General features: G+C 43.8%; 11 protein-coding genes across 11 annotated transcripts; 3 read left to right on the top strand and 8 right to left on the bottom strand.

Moving 5' to 3' along the window:
- The first annotated feature begins 709 nt into the window (after positions 1 to 709).
- BYT42DRAFT_577150 (uncharacterized protein) lies at positions 710 to 4,393 on the top strand. Its single transcript, XM_051569135.1, has 9 exons — positions 710 to 877; positions 936 to 1,076; positions 1,153 to 1,445; positions 1,535 to 1,739; positions 1,825 to 2,354; positions 2,434 to 2,598; positions 2,667 to 2,743; positions 2,821 to 3,139; positions 3,208 to 4,393. The coding sequence occupies exons 1-9, from the start codon at positions 849 to 851 to the stop codon at positions 4,218 to 4,220; spliced, it is 2,772 nt and encodes a 923-aa protein (XP_051421922.1). The 5' UTR covers positions 710 to 848; the 3' UTR covers positions 4,221 to 4,393.
- A 402-nt stretch (positions 4,394 to 4,795) lies between these two features.
- On the bottom strand, positions 4,796 to 6,120 carry BYT42DRAFT_499348 (uncharacterized protein; the record flags this gene model as incomplete). Its single annotated transcript, XM_051564634.1, has 6 exons — positions 4,796 to 4,966; positions 5,040 to 5,111; positions 5,183 to 5,220; positions 5,286 to 5,442; positions 5,530 to 5,888; positions 6,003 to 6,120. 6 exons carry the CDS (start codon positions 6,118 to 6,120, stop codon positions 4,796 to 4,798), a joined length of 915 nt encoding a protein of 304 aa, XP_051421921.1.
- Positions 6,121 to 7,186: 1,066 nt separating this feature from the next.
- BYT42DRAFT_577148 (putative methyltransferase-domain-containing protein) lies at positions 7,187 to 8,791 on the bottom strand. Its single transcript, XM_051569134.1, has 2 exons — positions 7,907 to 8,791; positions 7,187 to 7,849 (listed from the first exon to the last, which is right to left on the bottom strand). The coding sequence occupies exons 1-2, from the start codon at positions 8,710 to 8,712 to the stop codon at positions 7,264 to 7,266; spliced, it is 1,392 nt and encodes a 463-aa protein (XP_051421920.1). The 5' UTR covers positions 8,713 to 8,791; the 3' UTR covers positions 7,187 to 7,263.
- Positions 8,792 to 8,880: 89 nt separating this feature from the next.
- On the bottom strand, positions 8,881 to 9,578 carry BYT42DRAFT_646593 (uncharacterized protein; the record flags this gene model as incomplete). Its single annotated transcript, XM_051572684.1, has 1 exon — positions 8,881 to 9,578. The coding sequence occupies one exon, from the start codon at positions 9,576 to 9,578 to the stop codon at positions 9,024 to 9,026; it is 555 nt and encodes a 184-aa protein (XP_051421919.1). The 3' UTR covers positions 8,881 to 9,023.
- An 898-nt stretch (positions 9,579 to 10,476) lies between these two features.
- Positions 10,477 to 11,688, top strand: BYT42DRAFT_646592 (uncharacterized protein; the record flags this gene model as incomplete). The annotated part of the gene is made up of 3 exons (XM_051572683.1): positions 10,477 to 10,846; positions 10,903 to 10,922; positions 10,986 to 11,688. 3 exons carry the CDS (start codon positions 10,477 to 10,479, stop codon positions 11,430 to 11,432), a joined length of 837 nt encoding a protein of 278 aa, XP_051421918.1. The 3' UTR covers positions 11,433 to 11,688.
- BYT42DRAFT_577141 (cornichon) lies at positions 11,689 to 12,706 on the bottom strand. Its single transcript, XM_051569133.1, has 5 exons — positions 12,516 to 12,706; positions 12,379 to 12,447; positions 12,180 to 12,292; positions 12,005 to 12,104; positions 11,689 to 11,914 (listed from the first exon to the last, which is right to left on the bottom strand). The coding sequence occupies exons 1-5, from the start codon at positions 12,588 to 12,590 to the stop codon at positions 11,858 to 11,860; spliced, it is 414 nt and encodes a 137-aa protein (XP_051421917.1). The 5' UTR covers positions 12,591 to 12,706; the 3' UTR covers positions 11,689 to 11,857.
- A 675-nt stretch (positions 12,707 to 13,381) lies between these two features.
- BYT42DRAFT_414707 (uncharacterized protein) lies at positions 13,382 to 14,135 on the bottom strand. Its single transcript, XM_051563453.1, has 2 exons — positions 13,773 to 14,135; positions 13,382 to 13,695 (listed from the first exon to the last, which is right to left on the bottom strand). Exons 1-2 carry the CDS (start codon positions 14,034 to 14,036, stop codon positions 13,504 to 13,506), a joined length of 456 nt encoding a protein of 151 aa, XP_051421916.1. The 5' UTR covers positions 14,037 to 14,135; the 3' UTR covers positions 13,382 to 13,503.
- Positions 14,000 to 14,679, bottom strand: BYT42DRAFT_414714 (uncharacterized protein). Its single transcript, XM_051563454.1, has one exon. The coding sequence runs from the start codon at positions 14,553 to 14,555 to the stop codon at positions 14,082 to 14,084; it is 474 nt and encodes a 157-aa protein (XP_051421915.1). The 5' UTR covers positions 14,556 to 14,679; the 3' UTR covers positions 14,000 to 14,081.
- A 128-nt stretch (positions 14,680 to 14,807) lies between these two features.
- On the top strand, positions 14,808 to 16,375 carry BYT42DRAFT_577136 (thioredoxin-like protein). Its single transcript, XM_051569132.1, has 5 exons — positions 14,808 to 15,054; positions 15,120 to 15,194; positions 15,279 to 15,576; positions 15,634 to 16,028; positions 16,096 to 16,375. Exons 1-5 carry the CDS (start codon positions 14,887 to 14,889, stop codon positions 16,132 to 16,134), a joined length of 975 nt encoding a protein of 324 aa, XP_051421914.1. The 5' UTR covers positions 14,808 to 14,886; the 3' UTR covers positions 16,135 to 16,375.
- Positions 16,376 to 19,635: 3,260 nt separating this feature from the next.
- On the bottom strand, positions 19,636 to 20,589 carry BYT42DRAFT_646589 (uncharacterized protein; the record flags this gene model as incomplete). The annotated part of the gene is made up of 3 exons (XM_051572682.1): positions 19,636 to 20,150; positions 20,345 to 20,394; positions 20,446 to 20,589. 3 exons carry the CDS (start codon positions 20,587 to 20,589, stop codon positions 20,021 to 20,023), a joined length of 324 nt encoding a protein of 107 aa, XP_051421913.1. The 3' UTR covers positions 19,636 to 20,020.
- Positions 20,590 to 23,186: 2,597 nt separating this feature from the next.
- BYT42DRAFT_640061 (uncharacterized protein) lies at positions 23,187 to 23,539 on the bottom strand (the record flags this gene model as incomplete). Its single annotated transcript, XM_051572523.1, has 1 exon — positions 23,187 to 23,539. Exon 1 carries the CDS (start codon positions 23,496 to 23,498, stop codon positions 23,187 to 23,189), a length of 312 nt encoding a protein of 103 aa, XP_051421912.1. The 5' UTR covers positions 23,499 to 23,539.
- Between the last annotated feature and the right edge of the window lie 1,113 nt (positions 23,540 to 24,652).

Below are 24,652 nucleotides of genomic sequence, written 5' to 3'. Positions count from 1 at the left end.
AGATGTGTTGAAAAAAGTCTATTGCGCTTTGACTCACCGGGTGGTCTATCGTATTGCGCCGGTTGTCGTGCCGTAGATTTTTATAGCACTATGAATTGAATCATGAGTTCAACAGTATACAACGCGTCCTATCAGTCGGATCCCACTGAATATCTTTTTTTCGTCGGTTCAAATTGATTTTATGTACAGTACATTAGTGTGTTAAATAGCTTTCAGTCACACGGACAGAGAAGGAGGGATAATGTTGTTCTTTTCAGTCGATGTGACACAGCAGGGAAGTTTGTTTACGATGGAAGTTTTTTACTGTTGCACAAGTCTGTGTTCGGGTACACGGTGTTCGGCCGATCTCAAATGGTTCCATCACGTGGCATGCTTCTAAAGATTAGCCATCTTTTGGATCCATTTTGATGACTGCAGCTGCAGGATTTCTAAAAGTGGCCAAGCGGTCCTTCAAGAAATATATGAGCTGAATTTCACTAGCAAAAAGTGAAAAAGTTCTCCTCATATTGATAGTGCAAATGAGCGTCCTTAGTTCTTACTGCTAATAGAAACTCATTGAGACACTCGTCGTAGAATGACGGCAATATTCGGTTGTGCGCCTCTTTCCCCGGTCCACTTGACTTGCCTTTTTTGGAAGCGGCGACTGAAAAATATGCAGCCGTTTCTCTTTTTTTTTTTTTTTTTTTTTTTTTCTTGGTTCCTCTTCAAACACCCAAGTTCCCTTGTGCAGCGGTTTCTTCTTTCTTTCCACTCGACTCATTTTTATTCTTACTTCTGCAATACGAGATATAAAGAATTACACTACACTGAAAGAAACAAAGTCAAAATAACCTTTGTAAAAAGAAACCATGTCTGATAGTCCGGATGACCAAATCAAGTAGGGACTCATTCTGAACGTAAACCTGTCTGGTCATGGCACTCATTGTCTGTTATAGCGCTGATTCAACGACAAGCACCTTCACATCAGCATTGTGGTTCAATGCCGCCATTGGTATTGGTCTATTTGGTGTCTTTAGTATTCTAAGAACGCGACGACCGCAGACGTACGAACCAAGACTTTATGCCGTTGACAAAAGGTAAAACCAGCAAAAACTTACACGACAATACGTGATTAGGTTACACAAGACTGATCGGTCAGTAATCCAACAACAGTCATCGACCTCCTCAGCTTTCGAGAGGGTGGTTTCTTTGGATATATCAGCTATTCAAAATACCAGACGAAGATTTGATCCGGTATATGGGGTTGGATCGATTCATGATCCTGAAATTTTTACGCATGGGCATGGTGGTCTTTAGTTTATTTTCCATCTTGGCCATTCCTATCTTGATCCCATTGAATATTATCAATCAAAACAATTCACCGGGATTAAACATACTCACCATGGGTAACATCAAAGACTCTCAAAGAACATGGGCTCACTTGATCCTCTCCATTGTTCTAACAGGTAACAAAAACAGAAAAATACCCCTCTGCGCAAAAAGCCCTGTGTTTCAAATTAATTTCCCATCAGAAACTAATTGACCATTCGTTTAGTGGGCGTCATTTATTATACCTACCGTGAAACGCGCAAGTACATCAAACTTCGGCGTAGCTTGCTTCTCAGTCCCGACTATGCCAAATCCGTCGTTGCACGTACCATTTTTATTCCATCCATTCCTGCCCGTGTCAACAATATCGATGATTTGAAGGGCATCTTTGACAAGTTCCCCGGCGGTGTGCGTCGCGTATGGCTCAACAGGTAATCCCAAACTTGCTTTTTCCATCTATTTTTTTTTTTTTACATCGTCCGATCCTGTGTAACCTCAATTATGTCATGCTTATAGAGATGTGAAGAAATTGCCTGACAAAGTGGCCGACCGAGGACAAAATGTACAGAAACTCGAAACTGCCGTAACAAAAGCCATCCTAGCCTCTTACAAATACCATGCCAAGAAAGATATACCCTTGGAAGAAGGCACCACACCAGGCATCCCCGAAAAGCTTCGTCCTACCCATCGGGTGTCGCCATTGCCTATTCCTATCCCTTGCATTGGACGCAAAGTCGACTCTTTGAATTATTATCGTGAACAAATTCGTGATCTGAATGAAGAAATCTCGGCCGAACAGCGCGCCAGCACCAGATACAGGCAATACAACTCGGCCTTTATCGAATTCAACTCGCAGGTAGCAGCCCATATGGCTGCTCAAACCCTCATTCACCACAAAGAGTTATCAATGGAACCACGCTACATTCAAATCTCTCCCGACGATATTATCTGGGAAAATATGGGCATTCGTCCTTACGAACGTCTCGTTCGACGTGTCATCAGTATAGGAATCACCACGGCTATCGTCATTTTCTGGGCCATTCCAGGTAAACGAAAAAAGCTGAATGGATCAACAGCCATATCAATACTCACATCCCACAATTTTTTTTATACTTCATCCAACAGTGGTCTTTATTCAGTTGGTTGCGAATATTGATGCTTTAGCCAAAGTGCTTCCGTTTCTGAAACCCATGGAAAGCTGGAGTCCTACGATTGTTGGTATCATTCAGGGTATTTTGCCAGCCGTGGCCTTGGCCATCTTGATCGGCCTTGTTCCCGTCATCTTTGCCTGTAAGTCTCCCTTTTGTTTGATGAATACGGCGAAATCACTCTCTTAATTTCTCTATCCTATCCTATAGGGTTGTCAAAGATGGAGGGGATTCCACAGAAATCATTCGTCCAGTTATCCCTGTTGCACAAGTACTTTTTCTTCCAGGTAAAAAAGATAATATGCTTAACAAGGTCATGTTACCACTCGAATGGCACATTTACGTTGCATTTTCATGGACCTAGTTTGTGGATGTCGTTCTCGTATCTACGATTGCTGGTGGTGTGATCCAAGCGTACTCCAAGATTATTCAGAATCCTCTCAGTATCGTTAATACGTTGGCGGAAAACTTGCCCAAAGCTTCAACCTTTTTTATTACCTTTGTGATGCTTCAGGCAACCAATGGTTCTGCTCAAGCCATCCTTCAGGCCGTCCCATTCATTCTTTCCTACGTTTTCCCTTTCCTCTGGACCACCCCTCGCGACATCTATAGAGCCAAAGTCACACTGCAGAATATCAACCTCGGTACTCTCATTCCATCCCAAAGTGTGATCTTTATTCTCGGTAAGCATTTTATCACTAGGATTGAATCGGTGTCAACCTCGTCACGGACGACTCACTGTCCTTTGTAGGCTTGGAATATGCTGTCATTGCTCCCTTGATTCTTCCCTTTGTCTGCCTCTATTTCTATCTGCAGTATTTTGTCTACCTGTACCAATTTTTGTACGTGTACGAAATGCAGTATGAAACCTTTGGTCGAGCCTTCCCCCGTGCTATTCGTCACGTCTACATTGGCATGTTTACTTGGCAACTCACCATGATTGGTCTATTTGTGCTTCAAGGCGATGCCATTCCTCAACTCGTGATCATGATTATCACGCTCGTTGTTTCTTGTTGCGCTCTCTACCTTTACGATATATCTTTCCAGCCTTTATTCAAGTATCTGCCTGTGGAAACCATCAATATCGAGGAAGCCAAGAAGCGTGAGAGTCAGCTGTTCAATGACAACAGCAAAGATCAAATGGTCAAAGCAGGCGAATCGTCCAAGGATGAAGACCGTAAAGCGCTGACGGAAGTGGATGCATCAGACAGCAGCAGCAGTCGATTTACAGCGGACAGCAATGGTCTTCATCACCGCACAACGGCACGGTCATCTGCAGAGAATGATGAAGATGCACTGCTCAAATCTGTGGATGCTTACGCGGTTCGTGATAAGCTCAGCAACACCATTGATGTCAAGGCGAAGCATATTGAGGATTCGCGAAATCCCGACGATACAAAGAAAGACGAACAATCGTTTGTCAAGACGGCCAAGGATATGTATGAAGTGGTGTCTTACATGAACCCTGCTTTAACAGCCATGCAGCCCATTGTATGGTTACCGCAAGACGAATTAGGCATCACACAAAACACCATGGAACAATTGCAGGCAGATAATATCCACACCTCGGATCGTAGTGCCACCTGTTTCCAGTACAAGAAAGGAAAAGGAAAGGTCAGAATCGATGAACAACGGCTTGTTTGGGACGGCGAAGGCATGCCAGGATCACCACGAAATACAGGTCAACTGTCCAAGGTCAACGACTTTGTTCGTGTGGTGGCCGACAATTACAACGTAGTCGACGCTCTCGGAGTGTCTCTATAGTAGTTGAACATTTGCTTTTTTTTTTCCCTCAAATTATTTGCCTACCATAGCATTTATTTTTTATTGATCCCTTGCTTCGTTGCCTCTTTACATTCTTATTTCTGTAGCGCCTATAAAATAATACGAACCCTAACAAAAGGGTTATTATCCGTTGCCTGAGCGCGGTGATATTATATTCTGTTGTTCGCGTAAATACTTTCGCATCATAATATCATACGCGTGTATGCTTCGCTATGTGGATTATGAAAATTGATATTAAGAATTGATAGCGTGGATGACGGATGCGATGAGATCATTTGCTCTATCCTCTTAAAGCATTGCCTGGTTGGCTGTTCCACTCTGATAGGTCCGTAGGAAATTCCTTCTGGATCGAGGTCGAATTAAACAAAATGGAAGAGCACAGGCAAAAGGCGATCACGAGGTTTCTAAGGTAATTGCTTTCTATTACGTATAGGATGACCGGAATTTTTCCAGTTTGTGTGATTATCTGTCGTGTTATCTGTGTAAATATGACAATGTACATAAAAAAGAAGAAAAAAAAATAGACGGAAAGTATGCGCTAAATTTAGACGGCATTAGCCCTTGTAACCCACAAGATAGCCCAGAATGTTGGACAAGCTGACAATTCCGATAAGTCGATTGTCCTGATCCACTACTATTAGGCGATACACTCGTTGTTTTCGAATGGTACGGAAAATAGAGTATAACGTATCATTCAACGTGCAGGTGTGAACGCCAGGATACTCCTATGAGAGGACAACAGCGTGATGAGCAAGTGGACATTTTTTTTTCTGATCCAATCACACCCTGATTTTTTACCTTTGGACGCGCTTGCATGGCTTCCCCTACCGCAATATCTAATTCATGATACCTTCCAGCCCTTGCTATACTCTGTTGAACCATTTCCATACGTGAGTCACCCTTGTTACAGTCCTTCTCTGTAAAGCGCACAATATACGTACCATGACATCGATCGTCTCATACACATTCAGAACAACACCTATCCACCCATTTCATCCGTCAGTTCATCACGGTAATTCATTGGGAGTGGCAAACGCTACATACCATCCTCATCAACAATTGGTACGGCACTAATATTTTGATCGACAAACATATTGATGACTTGTATCACGGGCGTGGACATGTGTGCCGTAGCAATGTGTTCATAAGTTCCGATCTTGAGCTCCGATAACGGTTGTCGTAATACTCGAGTGTGTTTGAACTGATCATGCAATTTAAAAGAAGAAACCGATATGTATAAGAAAACCGATCTTTATCCATTTTTTTTTTCTCTGTGTGTCTTGCTTACGTTGACGGCAATGAATTTCAAAAGACGATACTGTGTAATAACGCTGACGATCATTTCTGGACCGGTTTCCGATTCGCGATCTAGAAGCGGTACACGATGCGCTCGACTTTCTGCCAGCATACGACAAGCATCATACAGTGTGACCATGGGATCCATCGACAGCATTTGGGGTGCGGGTGCTCCTACTTGTCGTTCGACATTCCGCAGATGACCCAATTCGAACTTTTCAATTTCCCGTAATGCTTCGTCGACGGAGCTGTGGGTATAGTAGTACTGAATAAGATTGATGAAATCGGCTACCGTGAGCATACCCGCAAACTTTTGTTCTTCGCTGGACCAAAGAGGTGCCGACACAATGCCTAACCAATAAAACCCCACACCGTCGTTTAATATATGCAATAAAAATAATAGCCCATCATTACGGCAAAGTTCTCAGTAGAAAAAATAATTTCCACCGTATTGTATCGACTTACCGTTCTGAACGAGGGATTCCAATGCCTTTTTGACGAGTAGTCGAGTATCAAACACGACAAGACGATAGCTGACGGGCAGAACATCGTAAGCGGTGTGTTCCTTCAGAAAGCTTTGCATTAAGGTCTGAATTTCGCACGCATTTCCTGGTGATAATGGCCCCGCTGAACCGTAGGAGGTCACGTCATTTTGAGAAGCCATGCTTTTGCAAGGTATAAAGGGAAACTACAGAAATGGAAAAAGAAGAAAGGAAACTCAGCGGTCGCAAAAAAGCGCACCCAACCCGTCCCCCCAAAAAAAAGCGCATGTCCCATATTGTTCGCTGTGCAATGATTGGCTGATCTTTTCCTCCAATAACATTGATGGAAAAGATAAACGATGCATTGCCCACATTGCCCACACTGACTAATTTACACAACATGGGCAGATTTCTTATATCATATGGTATATCGATTTTGTACTCGAGCATGACTATTTCACCCTTTAAAAAAGACATGCACGTCGCCTTGACATTTGGAAGAACTTTCTATTGTTCCAAGTTCCGTGAATACAAAAAGAGGTCATGAAAATAACCGACTACAGTCTCGAGCATATCCTTCATTCACCAGTTCTTCGACATACTGGGAGCAGGAACAATACATAGCAGGATACTGCTTGCCAGATATCAAAAGAAGCGAAACTTTACCAAGATTTAACGAATATTAGAGCTTGCCGTTAATATTTCATAGACAGATGGTCGAGTAATCCAACTGGAGTCCCTTGTATCTTGGTTATGAAGGTTTATAATATGCCACAATGTAAAAGTAGATCAACTGCCCAATACCCTGCGGATTATGGACACAACCATGCATACATCTTTGACGGGCGTGGAACCCTCACCGTTCCATGGTGGATCTGTAGTGTTACAGTGAGCGTTTCACAAACGATCTGCCAATGCAGCACCTCATAGGTCTTTGTCTTGAGTATTTGCTACTCTTGGATGCATGTCCATTATCCTCTGCTGATCAATTGTCATAGGATGTGTTTATCAAAGATGATCCCGTCTTTATTTTCTTGGCGCGGGTTCAGTTTAGTTGAATCGCTCGTGTTCCTTTGATTCACTTTTCCACATCAGCGGCCGATGACTATGCTATGGATGACTAGAGAGAGAAGAAGATCTCGCTGCATTCGGTAATTTGTCCAAATTCGGCGCAAAAAGTTCTCATTCCCATTTTTATTTTATTTTCTAGCGATTGAAATCAAGAGCTACTGTAGCCGATGGATCTAGTTTTTGGCATTTGTAATTAAAGCGAGTCTATAGATTTGAACGCTGGATCTCTGTTGGCGTCCCAAAAATGGTGTACAGGATTCCTCATTATTCGGTTCATATGCCTGTGGCAACAAGCAACCTTGTGCTCGTTCCCAGTCTACATGCTGTGCTGGTGGTATATTACTGCATCGTCGAATATCAAAGTATGGCTGACACAGCTTGAAGAACTGCTGTTCTTCCGTACTGCCGAACCCTCGTCGCTTGTATCCCAGATAAATCACGGTAATACCTGGCGTGCTTAGATCTCGAAGAGTGCGGATCAAGGGTACAAAATCACATGCGTTGTACAATAAATCCGATGCAATGATAATATCCACCGGTCGTTCCTTGACGATTTTCTTGGCAGCTTTGGTATCCCCCCAATGAAGTGGTTCGATCTTTGGACGCATCGATGAAAATTCGTTCAATCGGTGGTTCCTTCGAATATGGTCCAATCCCTCGGCAATATCCGTTAATATTATTTCTGGCGGTGCCTCGTTGCCTAACGATTGACAGTAATGGTCCTGCAAATGTGCCATCAATAGACCGATGTAACCCGTCCTACAGTTACAACTCGTTAGACAGCGACTTTACCGTCACTTTGTTCCGACTCCTTACCCTGCGCTGAGATCAATGATACGACGGTTTGCTAAAAGTTGAGGATTTTTTTGCATGGCCTGCGTAAAAATGCTGGCCAAGATCAGAGCGGAATCCCAAAGCTTTCCCGTGGTGGTGTGGCACCAGTTCTCTTGAAGCATAAAGTAAGTCTGATGACCTGGAATCCGCAGAGCACGGTGAATCTGCTGTCGAGTTTCCGCATCACTCACGGCAGCATGAGTGACAAGTGAGGAAGACTGGTTGTTTGATGTAGTATCCAAACGAAACGGTCCTAGGGTGACAGAGAGTATACGAACTGAGGACGACTGAGGTTGACATGCATCGATGAGGAGATAAAATTCATCGGCAACGCATCTTGTGAATCGGTAATCCATTCCTCCGTAGCCACTACCGTCAAAACCAGGCCAAGGACTCTCTTGGCTTACCATATCCCATGCGTCACAAGTCAACGCTCGAATATCTACTCCTTCCACGGCTACCCATCCTTGCTGCTTCCGGCGACAAACTAACTGACATTGGAGCTCAAGGGAACAAATGTCCGCTACGGAGGGTTCCAAAGGCAGTCCCATTTCCGTGACGAGCTTGAGAGGAAGTCGATACCATGTATTCAGTTGGACCCCTGGTGATAATGCGTATTGCGGAAGTAATCGAAGCAAAGAGGAGTTTTTGTACAGTGATCGTTTATAGCATGCATCCCCTTGAACATTGCCTTGTTCGGAGGAAAAAATCGGTGAAGAGGTATGATGACTTGAGGCACGAGGAGCCACAGGTGAAAGGTCAACAGGCAAGATACTCCTCAACAACATGTTAGGTGAGACTGGGGAAAACAAGCAGTTAATAAAAAAAATAAGATGTACGGAAAGATAATGAATGATAATAAAAAAAAAGGCTTCAACTCGTTCAAAAAAGTAGCTTGCATTCTTTATGAGATAATGAAATCGAAGTATCGTTTTGCAATTGCCTTTTGCAGATTTGGAGGATATCAAATGCGGATCGCTCACTTTTTTTTTTAACCTTCATTTGCATATAACCGAAATCTTCATAGCGACCAATTAGTGTAGTGAGGATCTGTATATAGTATAAAAGAATACAGCGATAGGGTTGAATAGACGGCTTTTTAGATAAACGAAGATTGGCTCCAACTATGAACTGGTGAGGCTGCATATGAATCCTGGGTTTCGTATGAATCCGTGGTGGAAGTTGAATGACCAAAAGAGGCAGGGTCGGGAGAATCACCGAAACAACCGATATTATCGGTCTGCGCGTACTTTGGTGAAGGATGGTGATGATGATTGCGTTGATTGTTTAAAAGCTGCAGATTCAAGTAGGCTTCCCTGGCTAGACGTTTGTCGTGATAAAGCTTGCTACGGAGCAGCAACTTTGTGATTTCGGGGTCGATACGATGATGGACAATATCGTTGAGGAGCTGAGAATACGAAAAGCATTCATTGTGTGGATCGTACCGGGAAAGCTGATGATGATGGCTATCGATAGTGTCCATCAGCTTGATGGGAGCTGTGAAAGGTTCCTGCAGCAACATTCGGTCACAGTTTTGGGGTGGCGTATTTCTCCTGCATGGTTCCGAGGAAGGAAGGATAGGACACTGGCGATCAGGCGGCGCTTGAGTCGGTGGATCTTCAAATTGGGCGTTGCATTCTTTTGCTTCAAGCATCATTCTTTCTTTTTATAACAATTTACATATAAAAAGTGAAAAAAGACGTGCATGAAAAGCAATCAGGTGTAAATAAATGTTTAGATAAAGGCTTGATGCATAGTGTGCGAGATAATCCTGTCAAAAACAGGTCATTCTGTTTTCCATAAATTTTATGATACTGTTATGGAAAAATGGCTATTTCATTATGAACGATCTTTACCAAAGATGAGAGAGCGATCTGTGATGATCCGGTTCTGGTTACGCTTTTTTTTTTCGTATGGCCTACTGTATCTGCGTAGTGAAAGATAATAATCATGCAATACAGACGTTTAATTACAAGAGGGAGATTGCATGATCTTGCTTTAACTGAACTCGGACTGCTTTTCCTGCATCCCTTGGGGCTCACTGATGCTATTTTTGGTGCGATATTCGACTTCATTCGGCTCTCTTTTTTTCTTTATTCTCTGTACCATCAACCATGATCATGCATGGCTATACCATGAATACTATCACGAGATAGCAGCTGCGCAGTCGACGGTCATTGTCTTTTTCATTCCTGATATTATCTCGTAGACTTTTGGCTGCAGTCTCCGGGGTCACTTGCTTTCTTGCACATATCTGATTACTATGGATACGTGGTATAAAAAAAAGATGAATTGCATCCTTTTTGCAGCTTTCTTTGAAAATGTTCCAATCCAATCCTTTGATTCGATTTTACCATCGACCATTGAAGACGAAGCGAGCAACTATCATTGCTGTATTTGTGATGATCGTGGTTCTCGTGTTGTTTTATGCTTTTCCATCATATTTGACGCATCATCTACAACGAAAAAACCCACGCCATCAAAAGAAATTTCTTGCGTATTTACCTCACTCGGGATTTTCGAATCAGCGCATCGAACTTGCTAATGCGATAATGCTCGCTGGCCTTTTGAATCGCACCTTGATTGTTCCACCCGCACGTCTCGGAAGAGGCATAGGATGGAAGCCAAAAGGCCAGCTATTTTCTCGTTTGGAATGGCTCAGAGCACTCAAAGATTTTGCCAATCGGTGCCAACCTCCCACACCATCTAAACCAGCAACCTACTTATTAGGCACTAAATGTGAAGAATATCGTCATTTCGCTACTATTCGATGGTCCGAATTGCACAATATCGCCACCCTCGACAACGACGTTCGGTTCCGGTTTGTCGATTTTGTCTCACCCACCAAGCTTCAGGATATGTTGCGAATTGATGCGGCGGAGACATATACACATACAGACGAGCGATTATATGATTGGTACTGTATGAAGATCGCCATCAAGCGCTGCAAGTCCTACGCAATCGGGAGAATTTTATAGATACCTCGGTTTTACAGGGTGTACACGCTCGAACATTGGGAACGGCCTGAACGCTTACTACATCTGGGAGGCGTTTTTGACAGAAGCCGTTTGAATTCGTCAAATCTGAGCATCTGGCGCTTCAACAGCGAATTGCTGGCACACTACGATATCGTCTGGACACCCCTTTGGGAGAAACGGTGAAAGGTATCGTCGACTATCTGGGCGGCACAGGATCGTTTATGGCTGTTCACTTCCGGAACGCCGATCAACCGTTCCGAAAAATGTTACCAAGCAACATGGAGATGTTCCTGGAAAATATGATCATGGCCCATGCATTCCTACAGTATTCAAGCATCCAACTGGAAGACAGAATGCCACAACACACCGAGCAATCGATCCGAGTCAGTAAAACAGGGAGCCGAACAATGGTATACGTCGCCACCGATCACCGAGATCCTCAGAGAGAAATGAGCCCGTTACTTCCGTGGTTTGAGCAGTTTCCTTGCAGCGTGATCCTCGACGATCTACCACCGTATTCGCGCCTTTAGCTGACATGCACGATATGATTGATCCCAACAAATCACTCGCTTTTTACTTGATACCGCTCGTCAACGCCATGGTAGCAGCCCACGCACGGAAAGTCTTGCCTACACCTCGATCTCGTTTTCAAAATACATCGACGATCTACATCAAGGGTGGGTTCCTTAACCGTGGTCTTTTTCGCCTACTTGTCCTCGCTCATTTCTCCCTCTTTTTTCTGTCCAACAATCATAACCATCGTCATCTTTCCATCTGCAGCAAATACAAAAAAAAAAAAAGATAGAAATAGGACCCTTTTATAAAGCCAATAATACAAATGGATAACAGTCCCTTCAACGTCCTTTTTCCATATCATTCATGTTTCTTTTTTTTGCGTATGCGTTATTGATTGGATCATGGGGGATATTGAACTTTATACATCGAGCCTCCACGTTTACGAATCAGCTGCAATCAGAGCAACGATCATGCGATACAAGAAGTAGAAGAATAACTATTCACCAGGGAAAAAGGAAAGAAAAAAAGGTGACTTAGCCCCCATGCACTTCCATTTCAACAGATTTTTGCTGTGCCAGATACTTACGACCAAATAGAATGCCAATTTGATAAAGGCTTCCTTCTTGTGCGTGGATAAAGTTCGGAAGATCTCGGTAGCGTCATACATGTGGCGTCCGCTCGTGACTCTGTTGAAACAACCACACCAACCATTAATGCACTTCTTTTCTCGTCTCGTCCCGCTTTGTACTTGGTCTACTTACTTTTGTACATTATATACAACCAAAGGCAAGTTGAGTAATACGGCCATCCAGCTGCCATTGACAAGGAACATGAAGAACAAGAATGCATGGACACCCATTTCAGGAAGAACAAACTAATAGCAAACACGGCATACAAAACCCAGTCAGCTTTATTTCCATAAACCCCTTCCTCAATATCGAAACCCAAAATGTGCATTACCTGGTTGAGCTTGTTGCAAAGGTCGATGGGATTGATATAGTCGCATTCCAAGTCCGAGAACATGATTACCTATCGAGTGGTCCAACCGTGAATACGACGGGTGTTTCGGGCGAAAAGCAAACCTCATCCCAACTTACAAAGAAGACCATCATAAATAAGAGCAGTGCGGCGACAATAACGCCGAACAAGAAAAGCATTGCCTCGCCAACCATCGTGAACAAAGTCTGGATTTACACGTTAAACCGAAAGGAAAAGTTGGAAGAAGAAAAAAACGAAAAAAAAAAAAAAAATTGGTGAAAAAAACCGAAGACCACAGAAAGAAAAAAAATGGGATCATCGAGATTGGTGGATTCGGTCTCGGAGCTTGCGGTGAGGCCACGATTACGTGACGATTGGCTACAATCCCTTGCGTCGGCTTTCACAAGGAATCTGTTCGTTCAACCATCCTCTTTATCACCGCTACCTTTTTTCTTGGTTTTTTTATTTTTTATTTTTATTTTTTTACATATACGAATTACATACACCATGCAAAAAAACACCTCCAATACCCAGAGCCTATATACATATATATGTACATCTCAGACAATGCAACACTAAAATACAACCATTGCTATGGAAATCTTTGAATATCTCGGCATACAAGCGAGACTTTTTAACAGTCTGCTCGAAATGGTTGAACACAACAACGTCGTCAAGCTATTGAATCCGTTTGACACCTCATCTACATCACCGTAACACACGAAAAAACATGATGATTGATAGGATGCATATATGGTACCCATCTTTCAGTGGTTCATTTATTGATAAGCAATCATCTACAAGCTCAAAAGAGTTATCGAGCACTTCTAAAAGGTCGACCTGTTCGGCTTTTCTAATAATCATTCATTGAATGCCCCGATGAAGAAAAGAGAGCCCATATCACTTAAAATTCGAATAGAAGAGTAACTTCTCTTTGGAGTGGACTATCTGCGCTGTCTACGGGCAAGTTTTTTTTCTGATCTAGAATAAGCAAGAATATGTTGCCTTGAGGCTTCTCTTTCAGTCAATGCTTCAGTGCTCTAAAAGTTAAATGTTCTCGGTCGTCTCAAGTGGGTCCCTGCACCGAGCTTTCTAGATATTTTTCTCTCAATCACCAACTGAGTGTTCGCAAATCGAATTCAGAACTACATCTTCAATGAATGTCATGACATAAGTAAACGAGAAAAAAAAAGGACTTTCATTCTTCCATGGTTTCCCCTTGAGTCTTATTGGGAGCCTCGGGGCTCCCGTCTTCTCATCCTTTTTGTCGGGGCTTACTGCCTTCTTGTCATCCTCCGGCTTTTTTAATTGATATAACAAGAAGGGTTAGTGTCCAGCTAGCTCAAATATCATCACTGAAAAATGCGGTTACTTACGTGTTTTCCACCGGAATGGTAAGAATGAGGAGGACGTTTTCCATCGAATCGGCCAAAATGAGGAAAGTGCGTTGGGTTTGCCCATAGCGAGAGATGGGGCGACATAGGCTCTGCCCACTTGATCTTCGATAGTTTTTTATACGCATCCGTGTGATGCTCGAAAATTGAAAATTGTGGTCGGAAACACAAAAAGAACAGAGTTCGGGAAACGTCTAGCAGCTGATGAGGGGCGCAAATCGGTGAACACGAAAGTAAACTCTGCATTTGATTGCTCAGGATCGTAATATATGGTTGCAGATTGCTGCCGACCTAATTTTCGATCCACGGCGCGCTGAATGTGCTAGAGACACATTCGCAAGCTACGGCCGCCCCTAGTCGACTAAATCGCATACATCTGGGGCTGATCCTTGCACTGAACATGAACGAAGGTTTCAGACCCCTTTCCTTCAAAGCAAAGAGGAAATGCCCGAGTGTCTCTGTCTTCAGGGGCACAACATTGGTAATAGCGTTGGGCATCTCGAAAAGCATATACGCAAGGCGATATCCGGAACCACCAACATCAGCAAGGATTGCATACAGTTCACTTCCAGCCCTGTTGGTCTTGTATGTGGCGTCGATGCAATACTCTTCGATGTATTGGCATCGGGTCAAGGAGCGGAAAAAAGAGTGAGGAACGCCAGAGGATTCACGCCATTGCCGTCTGATAGTAAATCTAAATAGTTTTATTATTCGGCTCTCCCTTTCTCTATTTATTTTACCAAAAGGCTTTGAACAAAAAAACATACCTCTGTAAACGTATTTGTGGTCATGAAGTATGTAGAAATGAGGAACTTGACGATGGTGGATGTATACAATTGAAAGTATATTTGATTGGGGTGTCGCGCAGTGCAATTTTATTTGAGTGTGGTTTTCAGCAGCCATGGCAACAAAAAAATTCTCATGCTGAAAAATACGTTTGGTTGGACGATGCACGTGATGATCAGATTCTGAGTTTAAATGATTTTCATTCCAATTCATCCGGTTCGCTCAACAAACTTTTTTCGTCGAATCGAATACAAGCTCATTCAGTTTTTGATCTGTCCCGTTCTTTTTTTCCCCTCTCCTTTTCGAAATAATGAATTTGCAAGAAGTCACTTCCGACGCTCAAGTGATCGATGCCATTAACAAAAAGGATGCCGTTACTGTGCTCAATTTCTGGGCAACCTGGGCTCAACCTTGTTCACAAATGAACGAAGTCTTCAAAGAGTTGGCCAAGAAATTCCCAGCACTTCAATTCCTACAGGTAAGAGAAGGAACATTGTTGATTGTAATTGGTGTGATACTCAAAACTGGCCATTGTGTCTGTAGATTGAGGCCGAAAACTTTCCTGATACATCTGAAAATTTTGAAGTAGCTGCGGTACCTACCTTTGTCATTGTCAAGGTACCTCTTTTTTCAGTGGTGGAGAGAATGGATAGTCATTACGTTTCTGCAGATTCCAACTCACCAGGGGATTTGAAATTATAGGGTGACAAGGTGATGGAAAGAATTGAAGGTGCCAAAGCGGCGGAACTGACCAATGCAGTGGCTAAGCATGCAAAGGGTGTCTTGAGTTTCACCACCGCGTTGGACACCGCTAAACCTGTCAAGGATTTGAACACTCGTCTCAAGCAACTGATCAACAGTGCTCCCGTCATGATCTTTATCAAAGGAACCCCACAACAACCTCGATGTGGTTTCTCTCGCCAACTCGTCGAAATGTTGGCCAAAGAAAATGTCAAATACAGCTCCTTCAATATTCTCGCCGATGAAGATGTCCGTCAAGGTAAGTCGGATATCAACAAGTTATTGCACTTGACGGTTCTGACATTAAGATTTTTAGGTCTCAAGGCATATTCTGACTGGCCTACTTTCCCTCAATTGTACATTAACGGTGAATTGATGGGTGGTTTGGATATCGTGAAGGAACTTATCGCTTCGGGTGAATTTGCGGAAATGCTGCCCAAGGAAAAGGACTTGTCTGCGCGTCTTCAGGATCTCACTGAGAAGCAACCTGTCATGGTCTTCATCAAAGGCACACCCCAGGAACCCCAGTGTGGATTCTCAAAGCAAATGATCGCTCTCTTAAACGACCGTCACATCAAGTACGGTTACTTCAATATCCTTTCCGATGACGAAGTAAGGCAAGGTCTGAAGACTCACGTCAACTGGCCCACCTATCCCATGCTGTTTTACAAGGGCGAGTTACTCGGCGGTTTGGACATTGTCAAAGAGATGGTAAGAAAAACAAGATGATAGTATGATCATTTCGGAGCATGCATGGGCTAAAAGAGTGTCCACGTAGATCGAAACGGGCGAATTCGATGAGGTGTTAACAGCGTAAACCGAGTTTTCCGACGGTTATCTATATCTTTTTCTATTTATCACTTATGATGAACTATACTTCCAGCCAAAAATCGTGTCGCAGCTCAATCAGCATCGATATGCCCCTGGCCATTTCAAAAACCGATGTTGCTGTCATTGTCCATATTTTAGAAACCACATCGTTTTGCTTAGAAGTCATGTCATGATGTTTTGGCACAAAACAAATATAAACATTGAACAAAAATTCATGTATTTACTTATTTATTTATTTGAAAGATGGATGTGGGAATCTTGATATGAGGATGGCCGTTGTGGCGCACTCCGGTAGTCGTGGTGTGGCAACTACTACAGACTTTGCTGGTCTTGCGTCGTCCACACATGGTACAGGAGCTTGCTGCGCCAAGACTCCTGTTTGATCAGTGACAACGTGCGTCCGATAGTGGTGTCTGTGGCGTGGGCGAAAATTGTCTCGGCCTCTTGTAGTTCCAGGGTCGCGTGTGGCCTCTAATGATCACTTTTGAGCGATCAACTGGAATAATGACGATGCAATTTTCTCTTGTGACTTTTTCGTTTGCACCGAAACGTCCTCACACAAGGTCCAAATGGTGGCGGGCTGGAGTTCCAGGGGTGAATACAAGCAGATGATGCGCGGCACATTGTGTACGTTGATAGACAATCAAACTTGGAGCCCACTTGCTTCAGTTGAAGCATGGATAGCATATCCTGCGCTTGTATCGTGCTCTCGCTTGTAAATTTTGGGATCCTCTCCCTGATGGCATTGGGATCCTCTCACTGATGGTATTGGGATCCCCGAAAATTTTGGGATCCTCTCACTGATGGTATTGGGATCCCCGAAAAATTTTGGGATCCTCTCACTGATGGTATTGGGATCCTCAAAAAGATTTGGGATCCTCTCACTGATGGCATTGGGATCCTCAAAAGATTTGGGATCCTCTCACTGATGGCATTGGGATCCTCAAAAAATTTTGGGATCCTCAAAAAGATTTGGGATCCTCTCACTGATGGCATTGGGATCCTCAAAAGATTTGGGATCCTCTCACTGACGGTATTGGGATCCCCGAAAATTTTGGGATCCTCTCACTGGTGGTATTGGGATCCTCAAAAAATTTTGGGATCCTCTCACTGATGGCATTGGGATCCCCGAAAATTTTGGGATCCTCTCACTGATGGTATTGGGATCCCCGAAAATTTTGGGATCCTCTCACTGGTGGTATTGGGATCCTCAAAAGATTTGGGATCCTCTCACTGATGGCATTGGGATCCCTGAAAATTTTTGGGATCCTCTCACTGATGGTATTGGGATCCCAAAAAATTTTGGGATCCTCCCACTCATGGCATTGGGATCCTCAAAAAGATTTGGGATCCTCTCACTGGTGGTATTGGGATCCTCAAAAAATTTTGGGATCCTCTCACTGATGGCATTGGGATCCCCGAAAATTTTGGGATCCTCTCACTGATGGTATTGGGATCCTCAAAAAGATTTGGGATCCTCTCACTGATGACATTGGGATCCTCAAAAAATTTTGGGATCCTCTCACTGATGGCATTGGGATCCTCAAAAGATTTGGGATCCTCTCACTGATGGTATTGGGATCCTCAAAAAGATTTGGGATCCTCTCACTGATGGCATTGGGATCCTCAAAAGATTTGGGATCCTCTCACTGATGGCATTGGGATCCTCAAAAAATTTTGGGATCCTCAAAAAGATTTGGGATCCTCTCACTGATGGCATTGGGATCCTCAAAAGATTTGGGATCCTCTCACTGACGGTATTGGGATCCCCGAAAATTTTGGGATCCTCTCACTGGTGGTATTGGGATCCTCAAAAAATTTTGGGATCCTCTCACTGATGGCATTGGGATCCCCGAAAATTTTGGGATCCTCTCACTGATGGTATTGGGATCCTCAAAAAGATTTGGGATCCTCTCACTGATGACATTGGGATCCTCAAAAAATTTTGGGATCCTCCCACTGATGGTATTGGGATCCCCGAAAAATTTTGGGATCCTCTCACTGATGGCATTGGGATCCCCGAAAATTTTGGGATCCTCTCACTGATGGTATTGGGATCCCCGAAAATTTTGGGATCCTCTCACTGGTGGTATTGGGATCCTCAAAAGATTTGGGATCCTCTCACTGATGGCATTGGGATCCCTGAAAATTTTTGGGATCCTCTCACTGATGGTATTGGGATCCCAAAAAATTTTGGGATCCTCCCACTCATGGCATTGGGATCCTCAAAAAGATTTGGGATCCTCTCACTGGTGGTATTGGGATCCTCAAAAAATTTTGGGATCCTCTCACTGATGGCATTGGGATCCTCAAAAGATTTGGGATCCTCTCACTGATGGCATTGGGATCCTCAAAAGATTTGGGATCCTCTCACTGATGGCTTGGGATCCCCGAAAATTTTGGGATCCTCTCACTGGTGGTATTGGGATCCCCGAAAAATTTTGGGATCCTCTCACTGATGGCATTGGGATCCCCGAAAATTTTGGGATCCTCCCACTGATGGCATTGGGATCCCCGAAAATTTTGGGATCCTCTCACTGGTGGTATTGGGATCCTCAAAAGATTTGGGATCCTCTCACTGATGGCATTGGGATCCCTGAAAATTTTTGGGATCCTCTCACTGATGGTATTGGGATCCCAAAAAATTTTGGGATCCTCCCACTCATGGCATTGGGATCCTCAAAAAGATTTGGGATCCTCTCACTGGTGGTATTGGGATCCTCAAAAAATTTTGGGATCCTCTCACTGATGGCATTGGGATCCCCGAAAATTTTGGGATCCTCTCACTGATGGTATTGGGATCCTCAAAAAGATTTGGGATCCTCTCACTGATGACATTGGGATCCTCAAAAAATTTTGGGATCCTCTCACTGATGGCATTGGGATCCTCAAAAGATTTGGGATCCTCTCACTGATGGCATTGGGATCCCCGAAAATTTTGGGATCCTCTCACTGGTGGTATTGGGATCCTCAAAAAATTTTGGGATCCCCGAAAAATTTTGGGATCCTCTCACTGATGGTATTGGGATCCTCAAAAAGATTTGGGATCCTCTCACTGACGGTATTGGGATCCCCGAAAATTTTGGGATCCTCCCACTCATGGTATTGGGATCCTCAAAAAGATTTGGGATCCTCTCACTGATGGCATTGGGATCCTCAAAAAATTTTGGGATCCTCTCACTGATGGTATTGGGATCCCAAAAAATTTTGGGATCCTCCCACTCATGGCATTGGGATCCTCAAAAAGATTTGGGATCCTCTCACTGACGGTATTGGGATCCCCGAAAATTTTGGGATCCTCCCACTGATGGTATTGGGATCCCCGAAAAATTTTGGGATCCTCTCACTGATGGCATTGGGATCCCCGAAAATTTTGGGATCCTCCCACTGATGGCATTGGGATCCTCAAAAAATTTTGGGATCCTCCCACTGATGGTGTTGGGATCCTCAAAAAGATTTGGGATCCCCGAAAATTTTGGGATCCTCTGATGGTATTGGGATCCTCAAAAAATTTGGGATCCTCACTGTGGAAGTTGGTGGTACGAAGCTGAATAATGGGGTACTGGCTCTCCTAGCCCCACTTTATTCTACGCTTTCAATAAAAATATGCCTAATCTACTATTCTTCATATCCTTTTCCTTCGTATTTATCTCTCTATGTTTTTCCTTTTTCTACTTGTGCATTTGGGCGGGGTTGATAGGTTTGGAATAGGCGTCCGTACCAAGGAGATGGGCGTATCCCATTTTTAGCTTCGTTCCGCCAAGTTTGGTATTGTGCGTCGTGCCTAGCGCAATCCATGTTGGCTTCACTTCGCCTTCCAATGGGGTACCATTTTCCGGAACCGAAAAAAGTGCCTTGGTAATGGCGGTACTTCAGGTCGCTTGGGCCGGTGGTTTATAGCAGTATTCCTCGAACGTTTTGCTCGTACGGCTCCAGTTTGCATGTTCCTTGGCAGACCTGATCGAATGCCCCTGTTGAACGGCTTTGGTATTCACCGCCGATCTAACAGAGTGTGCTTCTCAGTGGGCGCTTATATGCAATTTCGAGACAACATAGAAACGCAGCTCAAGACATTGAAGTTAGGCAAAATCCCAGAAAAAAGCATGTGCCCGATGAGCACCCTCGAAAGGTTCATGGAGAAATCAGTACCCATGAGAAACGGACTCCCGAAAGAACACACAGTATTCCTGGCATACCTAGAAGTCGTACCGAAAACACGATCGGTGAGGCCAATTACAGAAGCGAACTGGATTAAGAATCAAATGAGCAAAGCGGGCATTGATATACGAAGACGTACTGCCTGTTCTTCGTTGGTCAGGTGCACGAGTCGATATTGCAATCTTCCTAATTCCGATCTTGGCCTTCCCAAGCTGCTGATGTCTAGCAACAAAATGGTCTTCTCTTGTAATTTCTCCAAAGATAGGTCGTCCGTACTTGACATTGTTGATCTGATATAATCTGTCAAAATGTCCAAATCCCATGTTTCAGTTTTGTATGGATGGAATGCGAGTCGGTTCTCCTCTTTGGCCTTGAAAAATTCTGCGATCAAGGGTTGGTCAGCGATTCGAGTTTTGTTCGGGGTAAATGTTTGTAAACTGAGGCCACTGCAGAGCACATGGTGTTCAGATTATGGTATGAGAAGTTCGAATGTTCCATGAAGAATTCCGCTAGGCGTTAAAGTTCATATTCTCCAGGATCCCACGTTGATTTTTCTTCTACACCAGGCCGACCATTTGTTCCAACCTTGATTAGCCTTTTGCATGTTGAGCTGATTTGCTTTCAACAGTTACTTTTGAGTATCTTCGGTAAGGCCTCTCTCCTTGTGTGCTCTCCTGATAATAGCCAAGCGACCATTGTCCATTTCTTCATCGAAACAGTATCGGTTTGGCTAGATGTTTCATTTTCAGGAATCATGGAGAACCAGACTTGCGTGGGCCAGAATGGCGTTACCATTACTGTTTTTTTTTTTTGACCTTCTGCTGTTTGATCTCCCTCAGCTCTTGGTATGAGTTTCCACGATGGATGGAGAAACAAGCCTTCCTTCGGCCACTTCTGATTGAATGCATGAGTCTTCGGCTTCCGGATCGGAAAGCAGGCCCCAAAACCCTTCCAATTTCTTGTTGACTCGTGTTGCATAGCCGTCTACCGTCACTGGTGTCCACCTCCTTTGGATCTTGGCAAATATTCGATTTGACAAGGCTTCTTCGTATAGTGGTATCTTTCTCCTGCTGAGACAATCTGCAGTAATGTTGTTTAGTCCTGGCACATGTCTGTATATTACCTGGAGATTGAGGTGATTGAAAACGTCTTGCATATCTACTGCGAGCTCCTGGAATAAAGGCGATGAAGTCTCCCCTGCTTCGTGACTTACTTGATGGCGGTTATGCTGTCGCTGCATATCTGGATCGTCGAATTTTTGAAGTTTTCGGCATGGAGCAACAATGCAAATTATATCATCCTCAATTCTCTCACGTTAGTGAGTGCTGTTTTTCCGCGTTCGTCCAAAAACCCAACGTCTGAATCATGTCTGATGAGATTCTCCAGTCCGTTTCCGAAGCATCCGTATATATCTGGATTTTTGGGTTCTCCATTTTCAACAGTTGTATTGGTAAGCCATTCCTGAGCGTGATACGTTCTTGCCACCATTGTAGTTCCTTCTTGCTGGACTACGACGGTCCGCACGGTTTTTCCCAGTCGTGGCCATAACCCTGTAGACTCTTCGCCAAGTCCCTCTGTATAACGAATGTGGAATAATGCTTTCTCCCTTTGCTGGTATCAATGCTGTTATTTTGCCCAAAAGACTTGCTATCCTCCTTCATGATCTCGGGACTTGGCTTTGTTGCGCTTGCCTGAGTCTGTGTCGTAATTTGATGATTTTGACCTGGGGGATTGTCATCGTCATCTTCTTCGAATAGAATAGGAAACCAAGGAATTCCTGCGTCTGTTGGCGAATCAAATTGCTTTCCTGGAAGTTGATCAAGAATCCAAGGCTCTGTATATGTGCCATTATTTTCTGGGTGTCCCTCGTCATCCCTTGCTTCGTCTTTGCTAGAATCCAAATATCGTCCAAATAGTAGATCATTCGAATTCCTTCCTTCCTCAGTGGCTCTACAGCATACCTCATTATCTTGCTGAATACTCTCAGGGCTGTGTTTAGTCCGAATGCGAGCGATCGATACTGGTAGACTATTTCCTCGTTCAGAAACGACAGGAATTTCCTGGAGTTCGGAGGGATTGGGACCACCACATACGCATCCTTGAGGTCTATCTTGCAAATATAGTCCTGCGGTTCGATGATGTCCCTTAATGCCGGGATTTCTTCCATTCGAAAATTTTCGCATTGAAGGTATTTGTTCAGTCTTTGACAATTGAGAAATGATCGCTGTTTGTTGGCTTCCTTTATTGTGAAGAAGGTCGACAGTCAACTCCTGTCCTGTGTTGGCGATTTCGCTATGATACCGCCCGAAGAAACTTGTTGACTGCAGTGTTGATCTCTTGTTGATCCTTGGTCGATCGTTTCACATGATTCATCCACCAGGGTATTGGTTTCTTGATAAACTGAAGATGGTAACCGCTCTTTATCGGTAATTTTCTTCCATTGTGGTAAAAATCTGGAGAGGCGATTTCCCGGTTGGGTCCCATTGATAGAATACCGCAATGTTTGTTGTTGGGTGAGCTGTTGATATAGTCTGTTTCATAAGTGGCGCCTTCTGTGCTGTTTCTGTTTGTTTCGTTTGATCGATTTGTGACGTCGGCGCTACTGTTGGCTGATCCTTGGCCGGTGTTGTTGTAGGTGGTAAAATTGTTGTCTTGTGGTTGGCCGTGGAGTAACCACCTCTTCCTCGGGCCCCTTAAAAAGAAGGTCTTGCATAAGATCCTCGGAACTGCCGCGATGCTGTCCTCCAGTTGGTCGATAAGAAAAGTTGGATCCTCTATTTCGGACTGCCTTTAATCGAACCTGGCTTGATACAGATGTTCGATGAATCCGTCGTCGAAAGCGTTTGCTTCCATTGGGTTTCTTGAGTGTATTCGAGGTGTCTACTTGACATTTTCTGATTTCTGGTAAAAGGATTTTGTTGATTGTTTGAGAATTGAGTCATCCACTAGAAGTGTATTTATGGGCTGCTCGTCTATGAACTTTTTGGTGTTGCCTTGGAGTTGTTGGTAAGAAGATGCCTTCAACTCGGTGAGGATTCCCACTGGTATTTCTGTTTCGTTAGCTGATTCTTCGGCTTGGTTGTTATCTTCGATGACCATTCTTTGACTGAACTCACTAAGGACCTTGTCGACTTGACTTTGAGTGTATACTTGTTCGGTGTTTGTTGATTCACCATTTTGATTTTCTGTCATAGTAACTCTACAATACGCGGTCAAAAGAGATATGATGAAAGTAGATTAGGCAGCAGAAGAATATTTTATTGAAAGCGTGGAATAAAGCGGGACTAGGAGGGACCACCAACTTCCACAGTGAGAGGATCCAAAATTTTGGGCCTTGACTGATCCAGTTGGATCACCACCTTGGATCAGCTTGGATCATTGGATCCAACACATTTGGTCGGTCACATTAGATCCAATGATCGACCTTTGATCATCTTCGATAACCTTTTGATCACCTTCGATCACCTTCGATCACTCACCCTTGATCAGCTTCAATCACTCACCTTTGACCACCTTTGACCACCTTCGATCACCTTTGATCACCTTCAATCACCTTTGCCATCAGTGAGAGGATCCCGAAATTTTCGGGGATCCCAATGCCATCAGTGAGAGGATCCCAAAATTTTCGGGGATCCCAATGTCATCAGTGAGAGGATCCCAAAATTTTCGGGGATCCCAATACCATCAGTGAGAGGATCCCAAAATTTTTTGAGGATCCCAATGCCATCAGTGAGAGGATCCCAAAATTTTCGGGGATCCCAATACCGTCAGTGAGAGGATCCCAAATCTTTTGAGGATCCCAATACCATCAGTGAGAGGATCCCAAAATTTTTTGAGGATCCCAATACCACCAGTGAGAGGATCCCAAAATTTTCGGGGATCCGAATGCCATCAGTGAGAGGATCCCAAAATTTTTCGGGGATCCCAATACCATCAGTGGGAGGATCCCAAAATTTTTTGAGGATCCCAATACCATCAGTGGGAGGATCCCAAAATTTTCGGGGATCCCAATACCGTCAGTGAGAGGATCCCAGAATTTTTTGAGGATCCCAATACCACCAGTGAGAGGATCCCAAAATTTTTTGGGATCCGAATGCCATCAGTGAGAGGATCCCAAAAATTTTCAGGGATCCCAATGCCATCAGTGAGAGGATCCCAAATCTTTTGAGGATCCCAATGCCATCAGTGAGAGGATCCCAAAATTTTCGGGGATCCCAATACCGTCAGTGAGAGGATCCCAAAATTTTTTGAGGATCCCAATGCCATCAGTGAGAGGATCCCAAAATTTTTTGAGGATCCCAATGCCATGAGTGGGAGGATCCCAAAATTTTCGGGGATCCCAATAC

This window comes from Radiomyces spectabilis (genome assembly GCF_025331425.1).
Source record: "Radiomyces spectabilis strain NRRL 2753 chromosome Unknown BYT42scaffold_9, whole genome shotgun sequence".
Lineage (NCBI taxonomy): Eukaryota > Fungi > Mucoromycota > Mucoromycetes > Mucorales > Radiomycetaceae > Radiomyces > Radiomyces spectabilis.
This window is presented reverse-complemented; position numbering and strand designations above follow the sequence as displayed.